At 44.5% G+C, this 23,087-nt stretch overlaps 1 protein-coding gene across 5 annotated transcripts in view; it reads right to left on the reverse strand.

The window, feature by feature from the left end:
• Nucleotides 1-23,087, reverse strand: part of PLEKHG1 (pleckstrin homology and RhoGEF domain containing G1) — a 220,167-nt gene that overhangs the window by 23,269 nt on the left and 173,811 nt on the right. For all 5 annotated transcript variants that reach the window (XM_054023199.1, XM_054023197.1, XM_054023200.1 and 2 more), the window contains 4 exons: nt 18,599-18,668; nt 6,697-6,743; nt 6,107-6,257; nt 2,369-2,500 (listed from right to left, as the gene is read on the reverse strand). In XM_054023199.1, the coding sequence (XP_053879174.1) occupies nt 2,369-2,500; nt 6,107-6,257; nt 6,697-6,743; nt 18,599-18,668 (400 nt within the window). The remainder of the gene's footprint in view (nt 1-2,368; nt 2,501-6,106; nt 6,258-6,696; nt 6,744-18,598; nt 18,669-23,087) is intronic.

Genomic DNA, 23,087 nt, shown 5'->3' on the forward strand with positions numbered 1-23,087 from the left:
AAAAAAAAACCTCTTTTTTAGTTGCCCTATTTTGGTCCAATTTTTCTCAACATTCTTTCTCCACATGATTCTTGTTAGTGGTGATTGGCCTAGCAGGGGTTAGATGTAGGCAACCTGGAGAATAAAAAAAATAATTTACAAATATGGACTCCAACTTGAACTGCTCCCCTACCCAGTCTGAAATAGTCCAAATTTGGTGACCTTCTGCGAAGGCTGCAAAAGACATCTGTTTGACTGGGCTTGAGGAGAAAGCTGAGGGCATGCTTCCTAGATGATGGAAGGGGAAATGGCTGGCTGAGTTTCTATTGAATTAATCATTTAATGTGGCTGAGATATATGTGTATTGCTAATGGTATGTTCGGGTGACAGCACAGTTATTATTTAAATCAAAATAAATAATACATAAAAATAAACATAGGTTAACACAGTGATAGCCTTAAGAAAATGAAGCTCTACACTACCACGCTCTCCTTTCCTTGTTTCTTCTAGTTGCTTGTTCTCCAACTCCATTGGCATAACTTCTATAAGCATCACATCTTACATGTCCGGTTCTAGTAACCCATGATTAGACCATTTAAGGACATTTTCAAAAAATTTCCAACCAAAGCTAGCACTGCTTTAACTCTGGTGGTGATAGCAATGTTGGGAAAAATGTCCTTATTAAAGATATGACCCTACAGAATTACATTTCTGAGATAGCACACAGCTATGAGCTTCTTTCAAATAGCACAGTGATTGCTGTACATCTGACAATACATTAAAGCAACATTTCTTCAATATACACAAGACTGTGATTAAAAAACATAATGAATGGAAAAGTTCCAATTGTATCACTTCTCTCTAGTAACTTGTACATCAGTTAAAGTGTACCCCAGAGATCAATTTCTCCACTTTGGAAGAGAATTCATGCAGAAATGCAGCTATAGTAGCTGCAGAATTACAGACACTTCATTATATGATAGTACATAGAAGAGATATCACTATCCCTGTAGAACACAGAAATTACTGTTAAAATGACAAACTGAGCCGAAAAATTTTCCCCACCCCACATATTTGCCAGCTCAGACTGTAAATTACGAAACTAAGTTTTCCAAAGCATGTAACCAACTTTATTGCCAAGTATTCCAGATATCAATATCCATATTTATGTCAGTGACTTAGGTAAGGTTACATGGGCTCAGGGAGGACATTTTAAATTTATATTCCCCAATTAACAGACAAATATGGGATTTTGTGAGCAACATCTCTGCTCAGTAATACAAGAAACAAAGAGTAACTTCTAGATCACTTGAAGGGGAGATGTCTGCTTCCCCATACTCTTATCCCCATATCCCTGCTGGTTTCCCTAACACAATAGAAAGTGTATGCCACCCTTTGTGAGAAGGTCTGGAGTCAGTGCAACTTTGAAAGGGAATGCTGATTCTTCATACAAAGTCTGCACAAGAAAATCTACTATAGACTACAGCAGTGATCGGCAACCTTTCAGAAGTGGTGTGCCGAGTCTTCATTTATTCACTCTGATTTAAGGTTTCGCGTGCCAGTAATACATTTTAACGTTTTTAGAAGGTCTCTTTCTATAAGTCTATAATATATAACTAAACTATTGTTTTATGTAAAGTAAATAAGGTTTTTAAAACATATAAGAAGCTTCATTTAAAATTAAATTAAAATGCAGAGCCCCCCAGCCCGGTGGCCAAGACCCGGGCAGTGTGAGTGCCACTGAAAATCGGCTCACGTGCCGCCTTCGGCACGCATGCCATAGACTACAGTGGACTACAGTGACTACCTAGAGTCGCTCCCTTTTCAAAAAATGCTTCATTGCAGAGCAGCTGGATTTTTTTTTTTTATAAGGCATATTGCTGTCTCTGACCACTTCTCTGTATATTTTACACAGTAACTCATAGGGAGATACAGCCACACTTCAATAGCTAAGAGGAAGAGACAAAATAAGCAGTAAGATGAGAAATGTCTCAAACAAAACAAAATTAAACAGGACAAAAGTCTGAAATAGGGACCCACAGGAGTTCTCAAAAAAACATGCCCTCTGGTTAAATAGTAGTGGTATACAATGGAAGTGTCAGGAAGACAGAAAAAAGTTATCTGTAATTCTGAAAACAAATATTTAACAGGATGCTGCTTGTAGGAGAGTTCATTCGGAGGTTCTTCTGTGGCACCTATGACCAAAATTTCTGAGTTCAAACAGACACACTCACAGTATTCAACTAGAATCTAGGATATAGCAAATACAGGCACAAATTAAAACAGAGCAATAGAAAATGCTGATGGCATATGTATTAACAGCAAAAGCAAGTCACTGACACAAGAGAAAAAGTTGCCAATAGCCCATGAAATATCTTTGTGAACTCACCTGCAGCCTGATAGCATGTTCATGTTTCCTCTTCATGTCATTAATATGCCATGCCACTCTCTGCATTGTATCTATGGCATCCAGCACTACATCATAACCCTCAGTGTCCTTGTCAAGGTGGTTTTCTATTTCCTAATGAAGAAACCAATAAGGAGCCCGTTATTTTCAGCTTAACTTTTCAAATTAGATGCAAGGTATATGGTCTTGGCATCAAAATCCCTGAAACAAGTATTGCTTCCTCTGATATTAGGGTGTTATTGTCACCAATTTGGGCTAGGCACAATTGGCAAGGCAAACCCTTACAGCCTGTAGTGCCACTACTGATGCAAATGCACACACTAGCAGAATGAGACTTGAGCCACCAACACAGCATGTGTTAATATATACATGTGTATACACACACGGGTGACCATCCACCCCTAATTGGGCAGGACAGTCCCAAAATGTACATTTCAAGTCCTGGTCCTGGGCTGAATGACTCCGGAACAGTATTTGTCCTCGATTCCCTGTAGCACTGCCCAAGACGGGGGGGAGGGGGGAGGAGAAGAGAGAGCACCAGTAGCATTACCACCCACCCACCAGGCAAGCTCACCGGCAACTGGCAACCCCAATCCCCAACCATAAGGCAACTCTGCAGCTGCCCCCGCTTCAACAGCCACCTCTAGTATCTAGAGAGCTAACACATATAGATAAGATTGATAACATTGTGATGTGCTTGCATGGGGGCGAGCAGACAGCTGCTGTTATTTTCAGCAGTTCTGATCTGTTATTACTTAAACTATGGAAGTGGGAACTCTGCAGCATCTTTTTAGGTGGATATAGAAACATTTAACATTAGATATCCCAGAGTAATGTGCTAATAACGCAAATCTTTAGACCCACGTAAAAAAAACCTGGCAGATTAAATTATTTTTCTGGCAACTGGCAAATTCATAAAAAAAAAATAAAACAGTCAGGGTGGTCAAATACTGGGCCAGGTGGTAACCCTAGGTGCCAGCCTCTTCCCGGTTGGGGGAGGGGAGGGGGGGGAAGAGAAGGGAGCAAGGGAGCTGCGGTGGGCTTAGCGTCCCCCGTCACCACGGGCCCTGCCCCCTACTCCTCCTCTTTCTCCCAAGGCCCCACCCCTGGCCAGGCCAGAAGTCAGAACCAGGCAGTAGTAAGATCTGCCCAGGGAGCTCCAGACCCTCCCCCTACCCCAGGGAGGGAGACGGACATGGGATGGGGGCTGCTCTTGGACACCCCAGACCTCCACCCAGGGCAGGTGAATGGTCTGGGGCTCGACTTAGCGGCTCTTACCACAGCCTGGCTCGCAGGGCCGGTTCCAATGTTTTTGCTGTCCCAAGTGGCCCCGATAAATAAATAAATAAATAGATAGATAGATAAAAAAGCTGCGATCGGCAGCACTTCGGCAGCAGCTCTACCGCCACCACTTCATTCTTCAGCAGCAATTCAGCAATTGAGGGACTCACTGCTGAATTGCCGCCGAAGAACCGGATACGCTGCCCCTTTCCTTTGGCCGCCCCAAGCACCTGCTTGCTGCACTGGTGCCTGGAGCCGGCCCTGCTGGCTCTGTCTCCATCTCCTGGCCTAGGCAGAGGCAGAAGCAGCGACAGAGGCAGGGCCTCAGGCGGGCATAGGCACTGACTTTTGCTACCACCAGTGGGTGCTCAAACTCCCTCTGCCCCTGGCCCCACCCTGACTCCACCCCTTCCATGAGGCCCCGCCCATGCCCCACCCCTATTCCAACCCCTTCCCCAAAGTCCCCACCCCAACTATGCCCCCTCCCTGCCCCTATTCCGACTCCTTCCCCAAATCCCCACCCCGGCCCCACCTCCTCCCCTGAGCGCACCACATTCCCGTTCTCCCCTCACCCCCAGCCCAGCTGTTTGGCGGTGGCAGGAAGTGCTGGGAGGTAAGCGGAGGAGGGAAGGAGGAGAGCTTGGCTGCTGGTGGGTGCAGAGCACTAATTTTTCCCCATGGGTGTGCCAGCCCCGGAGCACCCACGGAGTCGGTGCCTATGCCTCAGGGTGAAGAGGAAGAGCAGGAAGCGACGTCACAAGGAGGGGCGGGCAGTGATGAGCTGCCAAAAAATTAACAACCGGTTCCCTCCTCCTCACCCCAGGAGGGGGTCATGCCCCCTTCCCCAGGACTCCTGCCCCATTCAACCCCCCACGTTCCTTGACGCCCCTCCCCCCCGGGACCCCTGCCCCATCCACCGCCATTCCCTGTCCCCTGACTGCCCCCTGCCGCCCGATCCAACCCCTCCTCTCATTCCTGATGGCCCCCCGGGACTCCTGCCCCATCCAACCACCCCTTCTCTCTGTCCCCTGACTGCCCCTGGAACCCCTGCCCCTGACTGCCCCCCACCGCCCCATCCAACCCCTGCTCCTTCCTGACTGCCCCACCAGGACCCTTGCCCCCATTCAATCCCCCTGTTCCCTGCCCTCTGACCGCCCCAACCCCTATCCACCTCCCCCCACCTCCCCTGCCCTCTTCCAACACCCCCTCCCTGCTCCCTGCCCCCTTACCACGCTGGAGGCCAGGCTGGGGGCGCTGGGCTGGGCCCGGTTTGAAGCCACTCGGCCAGAGCCGGGGCGAAGTCTCTTGGCCGGAGCCACTTGGCCAGAGCAGGACTGGACTGGGCCGCGCCATGCCTCCCTAGAGCCCTCCTCGCGCCCCCCCACCCCAGCTTACCTTGTGAAGCCACCGCTTGTTTCTGAACCCTCCCAGGCTTCCCGAGCGAACATTTGATTCGTGGGAAGCAGGGGAAAGGGAGAAAAGGGGGGGGCAGTGTGTTCAGGGGAGGAGCCGAGGAAGCAGAGGTGAGCTGGGGCCAGGACTGGGAGCTGGAGCTTTACCAGTTGTTAAATTTAAAAGTCCTTTTAGAACCAGTTGTCCCACACGGGACAACCGGTTCTAAAAGGGCATCTAAATTTAACAACCGGTTCCTGCGAACCAGTGCGAACCGGCTCCAGCTCACCACTGGGGGGCGGTACTCCTGCACATGTCCCACTTTTTACCCACCCCCACACTGCCCCTTTTTTAGGCCAATGCTCACTTGATTTCTGGAAACAAATGGGCGTATGTATCCTGCCTAAAAAATCTGATTACATTCAGCATTAGGCTGGGGTGGGACAGAAGGGATTCACCAGACACTTTAAAATCTTTCTGTCTTTACTTTTAATTACAATGTGATCTTGTAACAGAAAACATATGTGGAAAATGTTAAAGCAGGAATTCCTGAGAATGTTCTGAATTCAGTCCAGTGGATACAGAAATGGTTCCTGCTTCCCCATTCATTATTCCTCACAAAAATCATACAAATAAATGTGTTTGTAAGTATTTATCTTCCCTTCTTACCGCCCCCAGCATTTAGACATGGAGAAAAAGAACTGTTTTTCATCTGAAAGAAATGTTTGCATGAAATTGCTTACTCCTGACAGCAAGATACTCCCAAGCAAGATTGAAATTACAGACCGGAAAAAATCTAATTATTTGGATGCATTAACCTATTCAGTGTGTCTAAAACAATTACCATATACTCCCCACTCAAAATGTATTTATATATTGTCAAGAGATTAGAGACAGAAAATGCTTCCACATGTGAAAAAACTGATCGACAAAAGAATACACATCTTTATAAAATCTAGAACTGTCCTAACCTCCCACTGTAGTAATACTGCAGGGAGGTGGAGGCACAACAGTGCTAGATAGATATGTTTTTGTGTGGGCACTTACATGCAAAAGCAGGTGGTACTTTAAGATTCGTTGGACAGGTTTTAAGAGATATGATCCCAAGGGGAGAGAGTGTTGTAAAGCTTCTTGCCGTTCTCTGAAGAACTTGGCCAGTGTCTTGTTCCTCATGCATTCTGTTAGCACAGCCACTGATCTGAAAACATATAATAAATCTCCTTAAAGATATGCAGTTTCTGTATCTATGTACCTACAGCAAGGAATTGTTTTTCCTTCCTTCCCCCTACTGGGAATATCAAATTCCTGCCAATCATGAAATTTCTGTATTAGTTTTGAGCCCAATCCTACTTTCCTTTCATATGCAGAATTCTTTTGGGAATTTATATTGCAGAATAAGGTCCTGATTTCATTATTAGTAGAGGCTAAAGGGAATTTATAAAATAATAATAATTCCTTAGATAAAGTACTTTTCACTTTTTGTATCATCATGAATTGAAAGAAAAAAACAAGCAAGTAAATAACCACCTTTGTGTATATGAATAAATATTTTTGCTTGTATTTTAAGTGTATTCTTTACCTTCTAAAAAGGGACAACGCAGGAAGAAACAGCAAAAAGGGGAACAAAATATTCCTACCTTGGATAATTGGTGCAGTACTGTGTATATATGTGAAAATCTTCACTCTATGTGTAGGGAGGAAAGATTATTAAATAATCAGATTTTATCAAAACTACCTACAAACAGTAGGATCAATGCACATTTTTCATTTGACAATGTAAATTCAACTGTCAAAGTGTTTAAGGTTCCTTGGCTACTTCTTTTGCCCAAATCCTAATTGGATGCCTACTTTCACATCACTCCACATCCTTGGAACAACCTCCTATGAAACATCTGCCAATCTTCCCGGTCTTCCAAAAAATTCTAAATTCAACTATTGTACAAGCCTTTCAGTGAAAAGAAACAAACCACACTCTTTTCTCTGTTTACTATTCTTTATTTACTAACTGGCATGTTAAGGGTCCTATCCTGTGAACTGCTGAATTCCTTCTGTAGACATGTGGACTGTCTTCAACTCCTACTCAAGGCATCCAGCACCTTGCAGGATCAGATTCAAACTCTTTGGGAACAGGGAACCTTATTGGTTTGGCATATTTACATGTCAACAACCCCACAAACATAACAGTTCTATATAAATAATCTATACAGTGTTGTAGCTATGTTGGTACCAGAATAATAGAGAGGCAAAATGCATGAGGTAGTATCTTTTATTGGACCAATATCTGTTGGTGAGAGAGACAAGCTTTCAAGCTTACACAGTGCTCTTCTTCAGTCACCTGTTCTGTTCACTCCTTCTACAGCATCTGGCACCAGCCACTGTGTGAAGACAGGATGCTGGACTAGATGGACCATTAGTCTGACCCAGAATGGTCATTCTTATGTTCCTAAGCAATTAACTTTTGAATTTCCTAACTAATGAATCTTTCATCTTGACCGTAACCTCTTTGACATTACCTTAAAACTATTTTGCTTTATATTTTCAAAATAAAGAAAAGACAGAAAGGAACAATATGCATGCATGTGTGCACCTGTAGAGTTAAGGACATTTCTACTGGGCATGTTGAGTATGCAGTTTTCAGATTGTCATAAGTAATTTCACATTTGAACAGAGACTAAGCATGTATGAAAACAGGAAGTTACCATTGAAGCTGTTTTGTAATTAACTTTAGTGGGGTTACCTGGCACTCACTGACAAATGCAATTTCATAATAGCTTTTTGTATCAATTGGGTTCTAAGCACCAGAACCTGGTTTCCCTTGCATTCCTGCTTGCTCCACAACTTCCCCCCTACTCATCATCACTTTATTTTGCATGGAACCTTAAAAACAACATTATTTTTTGCATTTTGATGTGATGTCTGACTGTCACCCTCTATCCCATGTTATTAGTGTGTAATTTATGCAGTGTTTTGGTATCCTGAGGATGGGGGAAAAAAGTGTTGGGTAACTATAAAATATTTTTGAAGCAATCACTTTCTCCATCCTTGTTTACTAGTCCAGAGTTAAGTCCTGTAATAACAAGACACCCAGATTCCACTACAGATATCTTCATAAGTTGCCTGTCTTCCCAGATACACTTCTTTCAGTTACTTCTCTCTTCCCCGCTCACCTTTTCCAGTCTCTTCACTATAAGCCAGCTTGTGCCACCTTTACTCCCACTGAGTAGTATATTACTTCACAAGTAGCCCCAATGAATCCATTGGAGCTATTTGCAAATTTAGGTACTACTCAACATGATACAAGGGTGGTGCAATTTGGCCCTATATGTGGAGTCAATTTTGGGGACAGCTCAGTAATTATTTCAACTTTTATCAGTTGATTTTAATGTCTTTTTAAAAAAATCCTAATTCCAGTCCAAATTTCTCCAGGGGAATATAGTTCTCACAGGACTCATTTGTTCACTAATGTGCTAGGATCTGGTATTTCCTTCTAAATACTTCCACATCTCCGTTACTGATCATTTTGGTTTGGTCTTGACATAGATAAAGTTCAATAATTTATTTTAGTCTTTCATGCTTGGACTAATTTTGCTGTTACTGCTAGTTTTCATGGTGGTTTACATACACCCTGTATCCACACCCAGAGACAATGAGCTTGTGTCATAACCTATTAACGTACATGCTTGGAACTAACAGCTAAGGGTAAAAACCATCTCGGCTAGAAACTAGGAATTAACCCAACCTCAGCCTGTAGCAGACATTACACTGTATATTTTTCTTAAGCAACCATTATCAATCTAGCTATCACTCTCATTAAGTCAGGAGTGCTATAAAGACAATAAATATGATGAAATTCAGTATCTAAGTAAGACAACTAACTACAGTACAAAAAATATCAAATGCAAGTAGGAAAAGGCAAAATATAACAAGAAATCCTACAATATTATGAGTAAAGTGCAGTATATTCCCCTGGCCACTTAATCATAACATACAATTTATAAACATCACCACATTACTTAGGTACAGCACATAACATTTTCTGGGACCAGTAATTCATAATGCTTTTCTTCTGTTCAACAGAGAAGAGGGGCTTTAAAACTAGGACATGAGGGGAGAAGGTTGAGAGAGACTTGTGGAAGCTTCATGCCTCCCTTCAATAAACAGGAGCAGGAAAATCAGCTAAATGAAAATATAGTAAGGGATAATGGAACACCACAAGCTAGAAAACTGGGTGAAATCTGAGGGAAACAACTGAAATACTTATGTACGAATGCAAGGAGTCTGGGCAATAAAATGGAGGAACTGGAACTATTGGTGCAGGAGGTCAAACTAACCCCCCACTTCGGACTAAGGTACGCAAATTCAGCTACGTTATTAACTTGAAGTACCTTAGTCCGAATTTACCGCGGGTCCAGACGCGGCAGGGAGGCTCCCCCGTCGATGCCGCGTACTCCTCTCGCCGAGCTGGAGTACCGGCGTCGACGGCGAGCACTTCCGGGATCGATTTAGCGCGTCTAGACCAGACGCGATAAATCGATCCCAGAACATCGATTGCCTGCTGCCGGACCTGGAGGTAAGTGTAGACGTACTCATAGAGATTACCGAAACATGGTAGAATAGCACACTCATGCCTAGAACACAGATATTGAAGCGTATGTACTGTTTACTATACATGGAAATAAAGGTAAAGATGGTGGGGTAGTTTTATACATCAATGAAGCAATACATTATAAAGAAATATGAAGGGATAAAATGGACAAAACAGAATCTGTTTGGGTCAAAAACACTTTGGGGAAGGACTGTAAAAGAGGTCCTTTGGGACAGTGTTAGGGGGCTGCTATAGACCCCCTGTGTCAAACTGATATGGGTAGTGATCAGTGATAAATACTTTTGGGATTTGTGTAATATGAGAGACTAATTTCCCAGATATAGGTTAGAGAATAAATACCACTAATGTTGGTAGGGCCCAGTTGTTCCGTGATAGATGACCGTTTTCTTTATCAAATCATCACTGAATCAACAAGAGGTGGATGCAATTTTAGACTAGTAAGTAGTGAGAACTTTATGGAAGAGCTGGTTGTAAGAAATAACCTTGGATCGAGTGATCATGAGTTGATTCAGTTTAAATTAAATGGAAGGATAATCAAAACCAGTGTTATGCCTCTGTGAAAAAGGCAAATGCAATCCTAGGATGTATTAGATGAGGCATTTCCAGTAGAGACAGAGGAAGTGTTAATGCGATTGTAAAAATAATTGGTAGGACCTCATGTGGAAAACGGGTGTACAGTTCTGGTTACCCATGTTCAAGAAAGATTAATTTAAACTGGAACAGGTGCAGAGAAGGGCTACTAGGATGATCGGGGAATGGAGGGCCTGTCTTATGAGAGGAGGCTGGAAGAGCTTGGCTTGTTTAGTTTAGCAACAACAAAAAGCTGAGAGGGGTATGATTGCTTTCTATAAATACATTAGGAGGGTAAATAACAGGGAGTTTGAAGAGCTATTTAAGCTAAAGGATACTGTTGGCACAAGAAGAAATGGATACAAACTGGCCATGAACAAATTCATGCTGGAAATTAGAAGGTTTCTTACCACCAGAGGGGTGAGGTTCTGGAACAGCTTCCCATTAGTAGATGCAAGGGCAAACAACTTAATTACTTTTAAGAGAGAGCTGGACAACTTTATGAATGCGATTGAGTGACAGTGTTGCCTGTGATGGTGGGGGGCAGATCTCAACAGCCCTCAGGCTCACTTCTGGTTTATAAACTCCCTAAAGCTCATGCTGCAGGGTTTCAGCCAGCCACCAGCAGGGCTCAGGAAGGGATTCCGTCCTCTCTCCCCACCCAGTGTATTCTGGGAGGATTTTTTTTTTAAATCTCCTTCCTTTGAAGCATCAGATATGGCCATGACTGGAAATGGGACCCTGGGCGGGGTGGGCCAGGGCTCTGAGGGGGAATTCTCTCTCTCAGAAGCTTAGTTGGCTGGTGCTTGCTCATAGGCTCGCTGTCTAACTGATCGCCCTGTGTGGGGTTGAGAAGGAATTTTCCCCCAGGTCAAATTGGCAGTGACCTTAGAGTTTTTTTGCCTTCCTCTCAAGTGTTTGGGTCCGGCTCACTTGCCAGGATTATCTGGGTAAATCTGATTTAACCATTTCCCTTCCCTTGTAGTAGCCTGGAGCAACAGTGCATCTCAACCTCTCCTATTTTCTGCCTGTGGCACGTACTAACTTAGTCTCTTATATAGTTTGATCTCCTTTCAGTTGTTGGGTTTATTGTGCAGGTGCTGGGTGGCCTGTGATATACAGGAGGTCAGACTCTTCTGACCTTAAACTATGTCTGACTTCATTTGACTGTCCTGCTTTTCAAACTTCATGAAAAACGATATGTTGTAAACTTGTAAAGGACAGCATTCGTTGTTAAATAAAAAACAATATTTCTATCTAGCTTAGAGTTTTACACTGCTGCCCATCAATGCAATATCTGAGGATCTTCCTTGTAAAATCAGTAGCAACAGAGAAGTCTTCTTCATGGAGTCTCTGGCACATCTCCCTTTTCAGGAAGAAATTCTGCTTTTGGCAGATAGGGTTGTCTTGTTTTTTAAATAATAATAAATTTTAGTCTAGCTATAAGGAAGGACAAACCTATGCATTTAAAATAAAAATAAATTTTAAATAAATTAATGACAAAATAAAAATTATCTGCTTATCTAGGGAGATAGCACAGAAAATACTTACACATACAACATTTTAAAGTCTTTTTTAAAATAGTGGCATGGACACTGTTGCCCTCTGAATTGGGCCAGATGTATACTTTATACTCAAGGTATCTTTGGATTCACAAATGCATTTTATCACAACTAGGGCAGTATCGTAACTGCATTAGATTTTAATAAGTTAGGTAAGCAGATAGGCCTGTAGATAGTCAACCATGAGCATTTTATCTCCAGTATGGTATAATTTAGACTCATTCAAAGCTATAAATCTATTAGTCAACATCATATACTTTCCTAAATCAGTTGCAGAATTCCTTTTGATGTTAGCAAGAGCTAAGCATATGGATGAAGATCAGACTATGGGCATAAATCTGCAATTTATGGTATGCAACAATCCTGAATTCTTAGAAACATTAACATCTTGTAGTGTTAAAAGCAAAGCAACCATATTATGTAAACTTTCCTAGATTTTACTTATCTAGTTTAAGACATGAATGTGCCGTTCAACAAGGTTCATGGCACATGTACAAAATTTAGTGAAAAATAAAATCTACCTCGTTTCAGAGCTAAAGAAAGAGAACATGACCTACAAATAATCAAATAAAAATTCCCCTATATCATGACCTGGTACTCATCCTTCCTCCTGCCCCTTCCTTCCCCCCACAAGAAGTCCCTGAGAGATCAGACGGCTTTGCACTGCACTTCTAAAGCCAAAATAATCAAACTCCCTGGACCAGCTAGGGATGAAAGTCGCAGAGTTGAATGTTCCTCCACTGAGACTGCTTGGTTACCTGTCTCTCTACATTTACAGTATAGACCTGTTAGCTCAAATGCCTCAGTTGATATCATCTGCTTTATAACAGATTCTAGGAACAGGGTTGTGCTACCAGGGTATGTCTTCATTACAGAGTTAGTCCGGGTTAGCCTAGCTCAGGTGGAGCATTCCCACTGCAAAGTGCTACTCATACCAGACCCATATAACTGGGATGGATTTCTAGTGCAATATCCCATGGTTCTTAGCAGTGTATTAAACTGGGCTGCTCTAGTCATTTGCCAGGTGCTCAGTCTCTGTAACCTAGCAGGGAGCTGCTGTCCATGCCAGTGACACGAGAACAATACTTTATGTAAATAACTTCCAAGGGAAGTTACTCATTACTAATACAGACTGTTTTGAAGGTGAAAGCAAACAGAATTTGGCAGCAAGAACTTTTAATGAGAATCTCATTAAGGAATTCAGTCTGCAAACCACGAAGTGATTCATAGGGCACCTGAGTGACTTTCCTGCCTCTCTGTTTCTTTTCTGCCCACTAAACAAAAAATGTCATTTGGGATACATTTCCCTAAATGATGGATCTTACTGATAGACAAGGTGAGTGAGGTGATATCTTTTATTAGACTAACTTCTGTTGTGAGAGAGACAAGCTTTTCAACTTCCATAGAGCTCCTCTTCAGATCTTACTGGTGTCACTCCCCAGCTTTACCAGAAGGCGATGCCAGGTTTTGGCCAAGTGTCAGCATGGCAGAGGGATTTCTTGGACAGTGTCTATTTGCAAATGTTGTGAAAGTGCAGCAAAAGTGGAGCAGACAAACATGGGGTTAAAACATAGTACAAATGAAGGGAGCAGCTAGACAAGAAAATACAGTCCATATAGAACTGTGGGATAGGACTAGAGGACTAACTGCACCCAGGTTTGATTAGCCTGTGTTCTCGCTGCAAAACAGGTAGGTTGCCAGCCTGGGCTGAAGTGAAACCCAAGTTAAATCATGTACCCTGAGCCATGACTGTTAGCTTGGGCTTAAAGCACCCTCAAGGTCGGGTTAGATGTTTTTCTGTGTGGATGGAAGGGAGGCTGGGGAGGCACTTGGGCTACAACCCAGGCTAACTTTGGAGTGAAGACATAACCACCTCCCACCTTCCACAACCCAGAGCCCAAACCAGAGAGACTAAAGTTAACACTTTGAATTGCACACAGAAATAGCTAGGAAGCCAGCAAAGTGGTGAAATAATGTTTCTGTAAATATTTTAAACTCAAGGAATCCCACTACTGGGGAACCTACAGACTGGCTAACTAACTGGACTATATCCCTTAGAGAGTTCTGAAACCCAATTGTATCTTTGTGTGGAAGCTAAGATGAACCCTGGCCTATGCAACAGCAAGAGAAGGTCTGACCAAGCCAAAGTTGTTATGTTGACCTCTGCAATCACCAAACTAGATTTCAAGTGTGGTCATCTTTGCTTGGAGTCTGAAATAACCTTGTATGGGCCCATGAAGTTGCCAGGAAGTGTGTGTGTTCCCTCACCAACCCAAAAGAGCTCCTTACATGGACTATGACGCCTCCTTAAGCAACAAGCCTTGGCTACCTCAGTGCCACCTGTAAGAAAAACCTCAGTCAATTCAGCAAAGATTTCAGATGCAACAGGACAACCTGTACACCTCAACTATACCTTGCTTATGCTTAGCTCAATCCAAGAGTAACATGCAAAGTGAATACTGTCAAATCTTATTTGGAACAGGATGTCTCCTACACCTAACATCAGGCAAAAACAACCTCTCCAATCCTCTCTCAACTTTTGCTGCACTGTGGTTTTATATATACATAAAAGGCACTTTAAAAGAAAATAAAGGAAAAAGGTAAAAGATGTGTCAGAGTGCAAGCATTTGTGGTGCTGATATGCTGAAGTCAACTGCCTACTTCTCCTCTTTTGTTAATGATCTTGGAAATTAAAAGCAAGTCTCCCTATCCCCATTAAGTTACTGGTTGTGTTCCAGAAGCGTACGTTCTAAATTTCTGGGTGCGGAGTGAGAAGTGCAGAGTGCCAGAATTAAACACTCCCTTACAACTCCTCACTTAAATGTAAATGTGTGGAATACTGAAGTCAGTCTAGGGTTACCATTCGTCCAGATTTACCCAGACATGTCCTCCTTTTTGTGCTAAAAATAGCGTCCGGGGGGAATTTGTAAAGCACTCACAATGTCCGGGATTTCCCCCTCCCCCGGCACAGCAGAGCGAGCGGCTGGGAGGGCTGCAGGAAAGTCCCGGGCTGGACTCCGGAGCAGCTGGAGAGGAGCTCCGCCCTGCATTCTGAGCAAGTGTCTCAGCACAAAGTGCAGCCCTCCCCTTTTGCAACTGGGAGCGGTTTCTGCCATGCAGGGTAGCAAAACGGGAGCGAGAACACTTTGTGCTGATACAAGGGCAGCTCTCCCCTGCAACCCGGTCCGGACCAGGGACCGGGTTTTGTTGTGCAGGGCCAGGGACCGGGTTTTGTTGTGCTGGGGAGCTCAGCCACGTGTCCGGCTCGCACAGAGCCCAACACCCTGTTCTGAGCAGCAGGGTAAGGGGGGGCAGGAGAAGGGGCAGGGAGGTTCTGGAGGGGGCAGTCAAGAAACGGGGGGGGGGCTTTTTGGGGGGAGTGGAGAAAGTTTTGGGCAGTCAGGGTACAGGTAGGGGGTAGGGTCCTGGTGGGCAGTTGGGGGGGGGTCTTAGGAGGGGGCAGTTAGGGGACAAGGAACAGGGAGTCTTAGGTAGGGGGTGGGGTTCTGGAGGGCAGTTAGGAGCAGGGGTCCCAGGAGGGGGCAGTCAGGGGACAAGGAGCGGGGGGGGGGGGTAGGGGGCTGGGAGTTCTGGGGGGGAGCTGTCAGGGGGCAGGGGTGGGGAGAGGGATCGGAGCAGTCAGGGGACAGGGAGCAGAGGGGTTTAGATGGGTTGGGAGTTCTGGGGGGGGCTGTCAGGGGGCAGGAGTGCGGAGAGGGATCGGAGCAGTCAGGGGACAGGGAGCAGAGGGGTTTAGATGGGTTGGGAGTTCTGGGGGGGGCTGTCAGGGGGTGGGGAGTGGTTGGATGGGGCGTGGGAGTCCCAGGGGTCTGTCTGGGGGTGGGGGTGTGGATAAAGGTTGGGGCAGTCAGGGGACAAGAGGCAGGGAGGCTTAGATAGTCCTGGGGGGCAGTTAGGGGCAGGGGACCCAGAAGGGGGAAGTCAGGGGACAAGGAACGGGGGGAGGGTTGGGAGGTCAGGGGGGGTGGGAAGTGGGAGGGGCAGGGGCGGGGCTAGGGCGGGGCTCCTCCCGTCCTCTTTTTTGCTCGCTGAAATATGGTAACCCTAAGTCAGTCTTCTAATTAACATTGGCATTCTTACAATGAAAATGAGAGAGTGGGAGCTGGCAAGAAAATATATAAACACACTTATGTGAATAATTAAGCCATAGTTAAGCTTGCAGTGGAAGCCTCTGATTACCGTTACTAGCAAAAGCCAAAATGTTTCAGAAAACTAATGTACTGAAGCTAACATACTTCTCCTTTTAGATATACAAGCAGAAACCACAGTTGGTGTAATCTGGCATTACGCCACTAGCTTCAATGGAACTACACCAGTTCATACCAGCTGAGGATCTGCCCACAGTGTATTAAAATATTGTTAGTCTCCACCCCTCAGGATTTTTTAAATTCTATTTATGACCTATGAACAAATGACCCATTGGCAAACTGTGAGGTAATTAAAAATATATAGAAAATTATCTTTTGTCCCTTGCCAAACCATTGACAGCCTCTAGCAATAAAATAAAAGGTGGTATGAACAGGTTTTTATTTAAATAATATTGTAAGTTATTATTAAATATTTATGTAGTATGGTTCTTTTGTCAATTAGTGACTTTTACATTATCAGCTGGTTTACTACCCAAGGTGTGTTGAGGCCAACAAACCTAAGCTGCTGTTTTAGTCTGTATTTACCATGGGCAGTCTGTATTTTGTTTACTAAGATAAAGATTCAAATCCACAATCACTAGTCTTTGCTGAAAATGTGCTAACAAGTTCACAATTCTCAGAGCAGTTGTATCAAATCATGATTTGCACTTATTTTTAAAGGCTGAATGTTTTCTAGGTGAAATTCAAATGATCAAGTACAATGCGACTGTGAGCCTATTTTCCTTTGTATATATGATTATGCAATGAAAGCAAAATTGTTATGTGGCAAATTTTATTTAGCACAGGGTCATATGATGAATTCAAGTTCAAAGGAACTGAGTATGGTCAAATTTGGACCAAAATTATATTTTGCAAAATGAAGCTTATTTAACGCAGACACACGTCAGCCCTAACACCATACATAGTTTCATGAATATAATATCATCAGTCCAATAAGCACAGGATTTTTACAACAAATAATCTCCTGCATCCTATGCCCTCAAATGCTGGAGCATTACACAGTGTTTGAGAGCCTGAAAGTGAAATTGACTTACTATAACCAAAACTCAGCTAAACTGAATAGTCTACTTTCAGTTTCAAAGCTTAATGAAATGCAAAAAGTAAACAAAATATGAAAACAGTGAGAAGTAATTTTTTAAAAAATGGATGGAGCCAGATCCAGAGCTGGTGTAAATCAGCATAGCTCCATCGAAGACAATGAAACTTTGCCAGTTTATACCACCTAAGGATCCAACCCATGATGTTTAATGTGATAAATGTCCCTTTCCATGTTTATTTCAGATCAAGGTTCTTGCTTTGTAGCACATTTGGATCAATAGATCACCAGAGTCCCATATGACCCTATTCAGCATATGTAATTCTTTAATGCAGCAATTTTATCTCCATGATCCTAGGCTTGTAAGATACTAGAGACCCAGAACTGACTACTGGAATCTGCTAAAACATAACCAGAGATTACCATACTGAATTCTACCCTAACAAAAACAGAATGGTGGGGTAATCTGGTTTAAAATCATAGAATTGTAGGACTGGAAGGGACCTCGATAGGTCTTCTAGTCCAGTCCTCTGCACTCAAGACAGGACCAAGCATTATCTGGACCATCCCTGACAGGTGTCTGTCCAACCTACTCTCACAAATCTCAAATGACGGAGATTCCACAACCTTCCTAGGCAATTTATTCCAGTGTTTAGCTATCCTGACAGTTAGGAAGTTTTTCCTAATGTCCAACCTAAACTGCCCTTGCTGTAATTTAAACCCGTTGCCTCGTATCCTATTCTCAGAGGTTAACAAAAACATTTTTTCCTCCCCCCTCCTTGTAACAACTTATTATGTACTTGAAAACGCATTCTTTTTTCTCCAAACTAAACAAACCCATTTTTTTCAATCTTCTCTCATAGGTCATGTTTTCTAGGCCTTTAATCATTTTTGTTGCTCTTCTCTGGACTTCCTTCAATTTGTCCACATTTTTCCTGAAATGTGGTGCCCAGAACTTGACACAATATTCCAGTCGAGGCCTACTCAGCATGAAGTAGAGCCGAAGAATTACTTCTTGTGTCTTGCTTACAATACTCCTGCTAATACATCCCAGAATGATGTTTGCATTTTTTGGCAACAGTGTTACACTTTTGACTCTCATTAACTTGTGATCCACTATGACCCCCAGATCCCTTTCTGTAGTACTCCTTCCTAGGCAGTCATTTCCCATTTTGTGTGTGTGTGCAACTGAGCGTTCCTTCATAAGTGGAGTACTTTGCATTTGTCCTTTAATTCTGTTTTTGTTTAGTTCTGTTTTTGCTTGTAACTGTCTGCAATTGTCTGGATGAAGTTAGGACTTCCTGGGATTTTGCTTGCTAAAATTTCACACTCCAAAAGCTTCCAAGGCTGCTTACCCATCTGACCATTACCCAGTCGCTGGCCAATTATACAATCACCCACAGCATTTAAAAAAAGGAAACCCAATGGACAGAAACGTGATTCTTCTCCTCTGTTTTGTTCTGAAAGGATTATCTTGTTCAAATCACCACCAGAAATCAAGTTTAGGTATTCAGAAGTTAATAGTTTCATCTTAATCTTGCATACAGTGGCAAGATATTCTTCTGAAGATTCTTGAAGTAAGATTTTATCACTTACCTTTGAAACAAAACATTCTGCAATAGCCACAGGGTCATTTTCACAGTTTTCCAAATCTTGCAAAAGTTCACTAATAAAACAAATAAATAAATAAAAAGGAAGAAAAATTTAACATATTTACAATATTTTTATATATATATACACACACACACACACGTATGTTTCTTCTTTGTCTCCTCTCAAATCATAACAGCCATCGCTTTTTAAGCATTAATTATAACCACACCAACATTCATACCTACACATTTCTTGTTTCCTTCTGCAAAAACACAACTGTAATTTGCATTTCTTCTGTGCTATTTGTGTTATCCCCCTTCATTAGCCAAACTTAGTCATACACAATCGTATGAAAATACTGATTTGTGTGCACACCCAATGGGTATCTGCTCACATGTCTGCCAATTCCACATGCATAAAATAATCACACACAATTGTATGTCTAGAATTACATGCACCTGATTCAGGGAGTTTCATTTTTGACACTATATTAAATGGTCAAAGAGCAGCACTCATACTACTACCCAAATGAATTCAGATTTCTCTCTCTCAGGATTTTGTACTAGACCCCATCACCACTGCACTGGAGCGTCTTTCACTTTAAATCGACTGGCAAAGCAAAGTTGTTAGTGGACTTCATGGGATCCTCTCGTCTTGTCCCTTACCTAATTATGGGAACGCTGGTTGCGATAAGTTTGTTTTTGGAAATGGGCTCTTGGAAATGACATTCCAGCATATATTATTTATAGGGTTACCATATTGCAATCCAGGAAAAAGAGGACTCTCCAAGGAGCCCCGGCCCTGCCCCAACTCCGCCCCTTCCCCACCCCGGCCCCGCCCCAACTCTGCCCCTTCCCCAAAGTCCCCGCCCCAATTCCGCCCCCTCCCCTGAACGCTCCGCCCCCTGCTCCCCGCGAATCAAATGTTCACAGGAAGCCTGAAACAGGCAGGCAGCAGGTAAGCTGGCGGCGGCAGGGGAGCGCAAGGAGGCGCGGAGCTGAGCGGCTCCCTCCGGCGGCTGACCAAGAGGCTCTGGCCCCGACGGCTCCGGGCTGTTCCTCACTACCTCAGCTGCAGCTCCTGAAGCCCTGGATCGCAGGCTCTCCTCCCACATGCTTTCTATAGTCCAAGCTTTGCCTGCAGAGAAGCTGACTATGGGAGTTGCGGGGGGATCTATGGTGCCGAGCACCCCCCTCGCCGGGCCCCCGAGGTGGGGGGGGTGAGGTGACACCCCCACGTGCTCCGGGCCGGGCCGACCCCAGGTCCGTGTCCCTTTAAGAGTGGGGTCGGGCTGAGCCGAGCCGGCAGGGGGTGGCTCCACTCCCCCCAGCAGGCTGATGCCGGAGCCTGGGCTGAGAGCCCCGCTTGTCTCCTGCACCAGCTCCGGGTGGGACTTTGCTGCGGCTCCCCCAGTCCCTCAGGGCCAGGCTGCCCCACGGTAGGGGCGGGTTGCTTGAGGCAGGGCAGGACCCGGTGGCACCGAGGGCTGGACAGGCCCAGCAGGGCGGTGCGGGGGCTGCTGGAGGGGGAAGCTGGGGAAGGGGTGGCCTCAACCCCCTGGGGCTGCCTGCCCCGTGGAGGAGGCAGAAGGGCGCAAGCTGCAGCAGGACCCCAAACCCCGGGGGGGGAGGGGATCTGGGGCCAGCCTGGGGAGGCAGGAGCAGCCCCGGGGGTGCTGGGCGCATGCAGGGCAGAGCCCCAGGAGAGCCCCAGCCCCGTGGCTGGCAGTGCTGCAAAGGAGCCCGCGCCCCGTGGCGGGCGAAGGGAGCCCCAGGCAGGGGGAGCCGTGCCGCCCGAGCCCACCTCTCGCGGCCGCTCCATGCTGCTCCCGGTACCGCTTTCCGCCAGCGCAGCTGCCCTGTCAGCCACTTTTGGGTCTTTAAATAGCCGTCTGGGGGGAAATCCCGGACATTTTTACTTTTTACAAATTCACCCCGGATGGCTATTTAAAGACCCAAAAGCCGGCTATGTCCAGGGAAACCCGGACGTATGGTAACCCTATTATTTATAAACTGCAAGTCACAACACGATCATGGGATACTGATCTTCTAAGAAGAAATGAACAAATTCTGTGACTAGAGTCCCTTCCAACAAACTTGAAATATGCTGGTTGTAGTGATTCTATTCTACTCACACCAAAGGAGTTGTTCAGCAGTTACATTTGAATATCAATAGTGATGTTCATGTACAGTGAAATTTAAAATGCAGTGAAGCAAATGTCCTATAGTGTAAAAATTGCCTCCTGACTTCCATATGTTCTAGTAGGCTAGAAATACCTAGTCTGATAGGAGATTAGGAGAAGTTATCTCAGCTACTCTGAGAATCACAGATGAGAAGCAGGAATGTATTACATATACAGAAAGAATAGTAATAACTTCAGAGTAAAAAAAACAAACCCTTATCCGCCTTTAAATAACTAGAAGAAAACAGCTTTTTCTTTGAAAGAAAGATATAAACTGGACCACTGGATGTCTGGAAGAAAATAAAACCCCTAGAAGTAATACTTCTGACACTCCAAGCATGAATTCTTTTATAGCGTGAGCAAGGCACTGAGAGAGTATGGTCACTGTTGCACAAGATTCCATTCTTGAGGGCTGAGTCAAGAAATGGTTTGATCATTCTGATTTTGTAGTGTAAAACATATAGAAAATGAAGGTGAGAAAATTCAAGCAGAGGAAGAAAACCTCTGAGCTCTCTACAGTCTTCAACTTTGTTGAGCTGCAATGATAGCCACACTTAAGACAAAATTAGGAACAATAATCCTAATTTCCTGTCAAACAAATTACTTATAGGACCTAACTGCCCTTAAGGAGATCCTTCCTTAGGTGACATTTTTGTCCCAGATGAGAGCTGGCTTCTTGTGTGCTGAGAATTCTAAGTTTTCTTCTTCCAGTGGACATCAATTCCCACTTGATAACAAGAAAAGCAGTAACAGAACTAGGAGTCCTGACTTGTATTTTGCCCCTCAAAATTCCAAAAAGATCAGCGTGTCCAGTAGTTGGACCATGAGTCAAAAAAGACTTGGGTTTTCTTCCCAGCTCTGTCACCAACTCACTATGTAATTTTGGGCAAGTAATTTAACCTATATGCCTCAGTTTCCCCATATGCAATATGGGGATAATGCTACCACTTGCTGATACTACATATCTGTAAAGCACTGTGAAATCACAAATTAAAGGTGCTGTAGTAATGCCAAGTTATTATTTTAATGACTGATTTCTTTTTTGCAAATGAGTTTTGGAAATAATGCCAACTGTCCTGAACAGCCCCAAGAAATTCCTGTTGTCCAACAGCAGAAGCTCTCTTGAGCTATTAGAATATGTAAACACTCATGAGTTGTTACATATTGTTAGCTGACCTGAGGAAGCGCTCTGTGCAGCTCAAGAGCTTTTCCCTTCCACCAACAGAAGTTGGTCCAGTAAAACATATCACCCACCTTGTTTCTAACACTCATCTTATCAGTTCTACTGATATTGGCCTTCTCTAATGCTATATTATTTCTTTCAGAGGTGCCAGTGCCATTACCTATAAGATTCTCTACATTGCTTCAGTTGGTTCTAGGAAATGAACATCTAGAACATCAGCATTGGTAAGAAGGGCCTGCTTGCGGGGGAGTAGTATAAAATAGAGAAGTACTACCCAGGGGTTCTAATCTGAATAACTAAATCCCCTGTAATAATTCCCTCGCCTCCCTTGTTGCCAATCAGCAACTCAAGTTTCCATGTGGCAGTAGAGAGAGATGCCATCTTGCAAACTGCACCTGGGAACTAGAGGGTTTGCAAACTATAAAAAGGGATACTACCCAAGTCCTACCTATCACAGTTACAGCTAGGCACTTGACTTGCTGAAGTGGCCTGGGGGAGTCCAGTGGCATGAGAAAGCAGCAGCTCTCTTAGCCTTGTTTGCCATATATGTTACAGTTTTCACAGACAACAGAAAAAAACAGTCCTCAGTATTTGTGACACTCTTATGCTCACTGGCCACAGTCATAATGAGTGTACAGAATGAGTACTTTGAAGCAGCTAATATTGTTCTACCTAAATTACTGAAAGGAATCAAAATGGTGTGTGCTGAGAGTTATAATCCAGTTTGGTTGCCAAACCGGGAAGTACAGCAAGTGTTGCAATGGGCTGGATGGGCAATGATAACAAACAAGTACACCTCTACCCCGATATAACACGAATTCGGATATAACGCGGTAAAGCAGTGCTCCGAGGGGGGGGGGGGGGCAGGGCTGCGCACTCCAGCGGATCAAAGCAAGTTCAATATAACGCTTTCACCCAGGGCCGGCTCCAGGCACCAACCCACCAAGCTTGTGCTTGGGGCGGCACCTGGAGGGGGGCGGCGCGGTATGGTGCTCCGGTTCCGGCCGCCGGGGAGAGCGGGGCCATGGCCGGGCTCGCCACTCTCCCCGCGGCGCTCTGGCCACTAGAGAGAGCGGAGCCCCGGCCGGGTACTCCGCCCTTCTCCCAGGGCTCCGGCCGCCCTCCCC

Source organism: Malaclemys terrapin, chromosome 3 (genome assembly GCF_027887155.1).
Source record: "Malaclemys terrapin pileata isolate rMalTer1 chromosome 3, rMalTer1.hap1, whole genome shotgun sequence".
Taxonomy (NCBI): domain Eukaryota; kingdom Metazoa; phylum Chordata; order Testudines; family Emydidae; genus Malaclemys; species Malaclemys terrapin.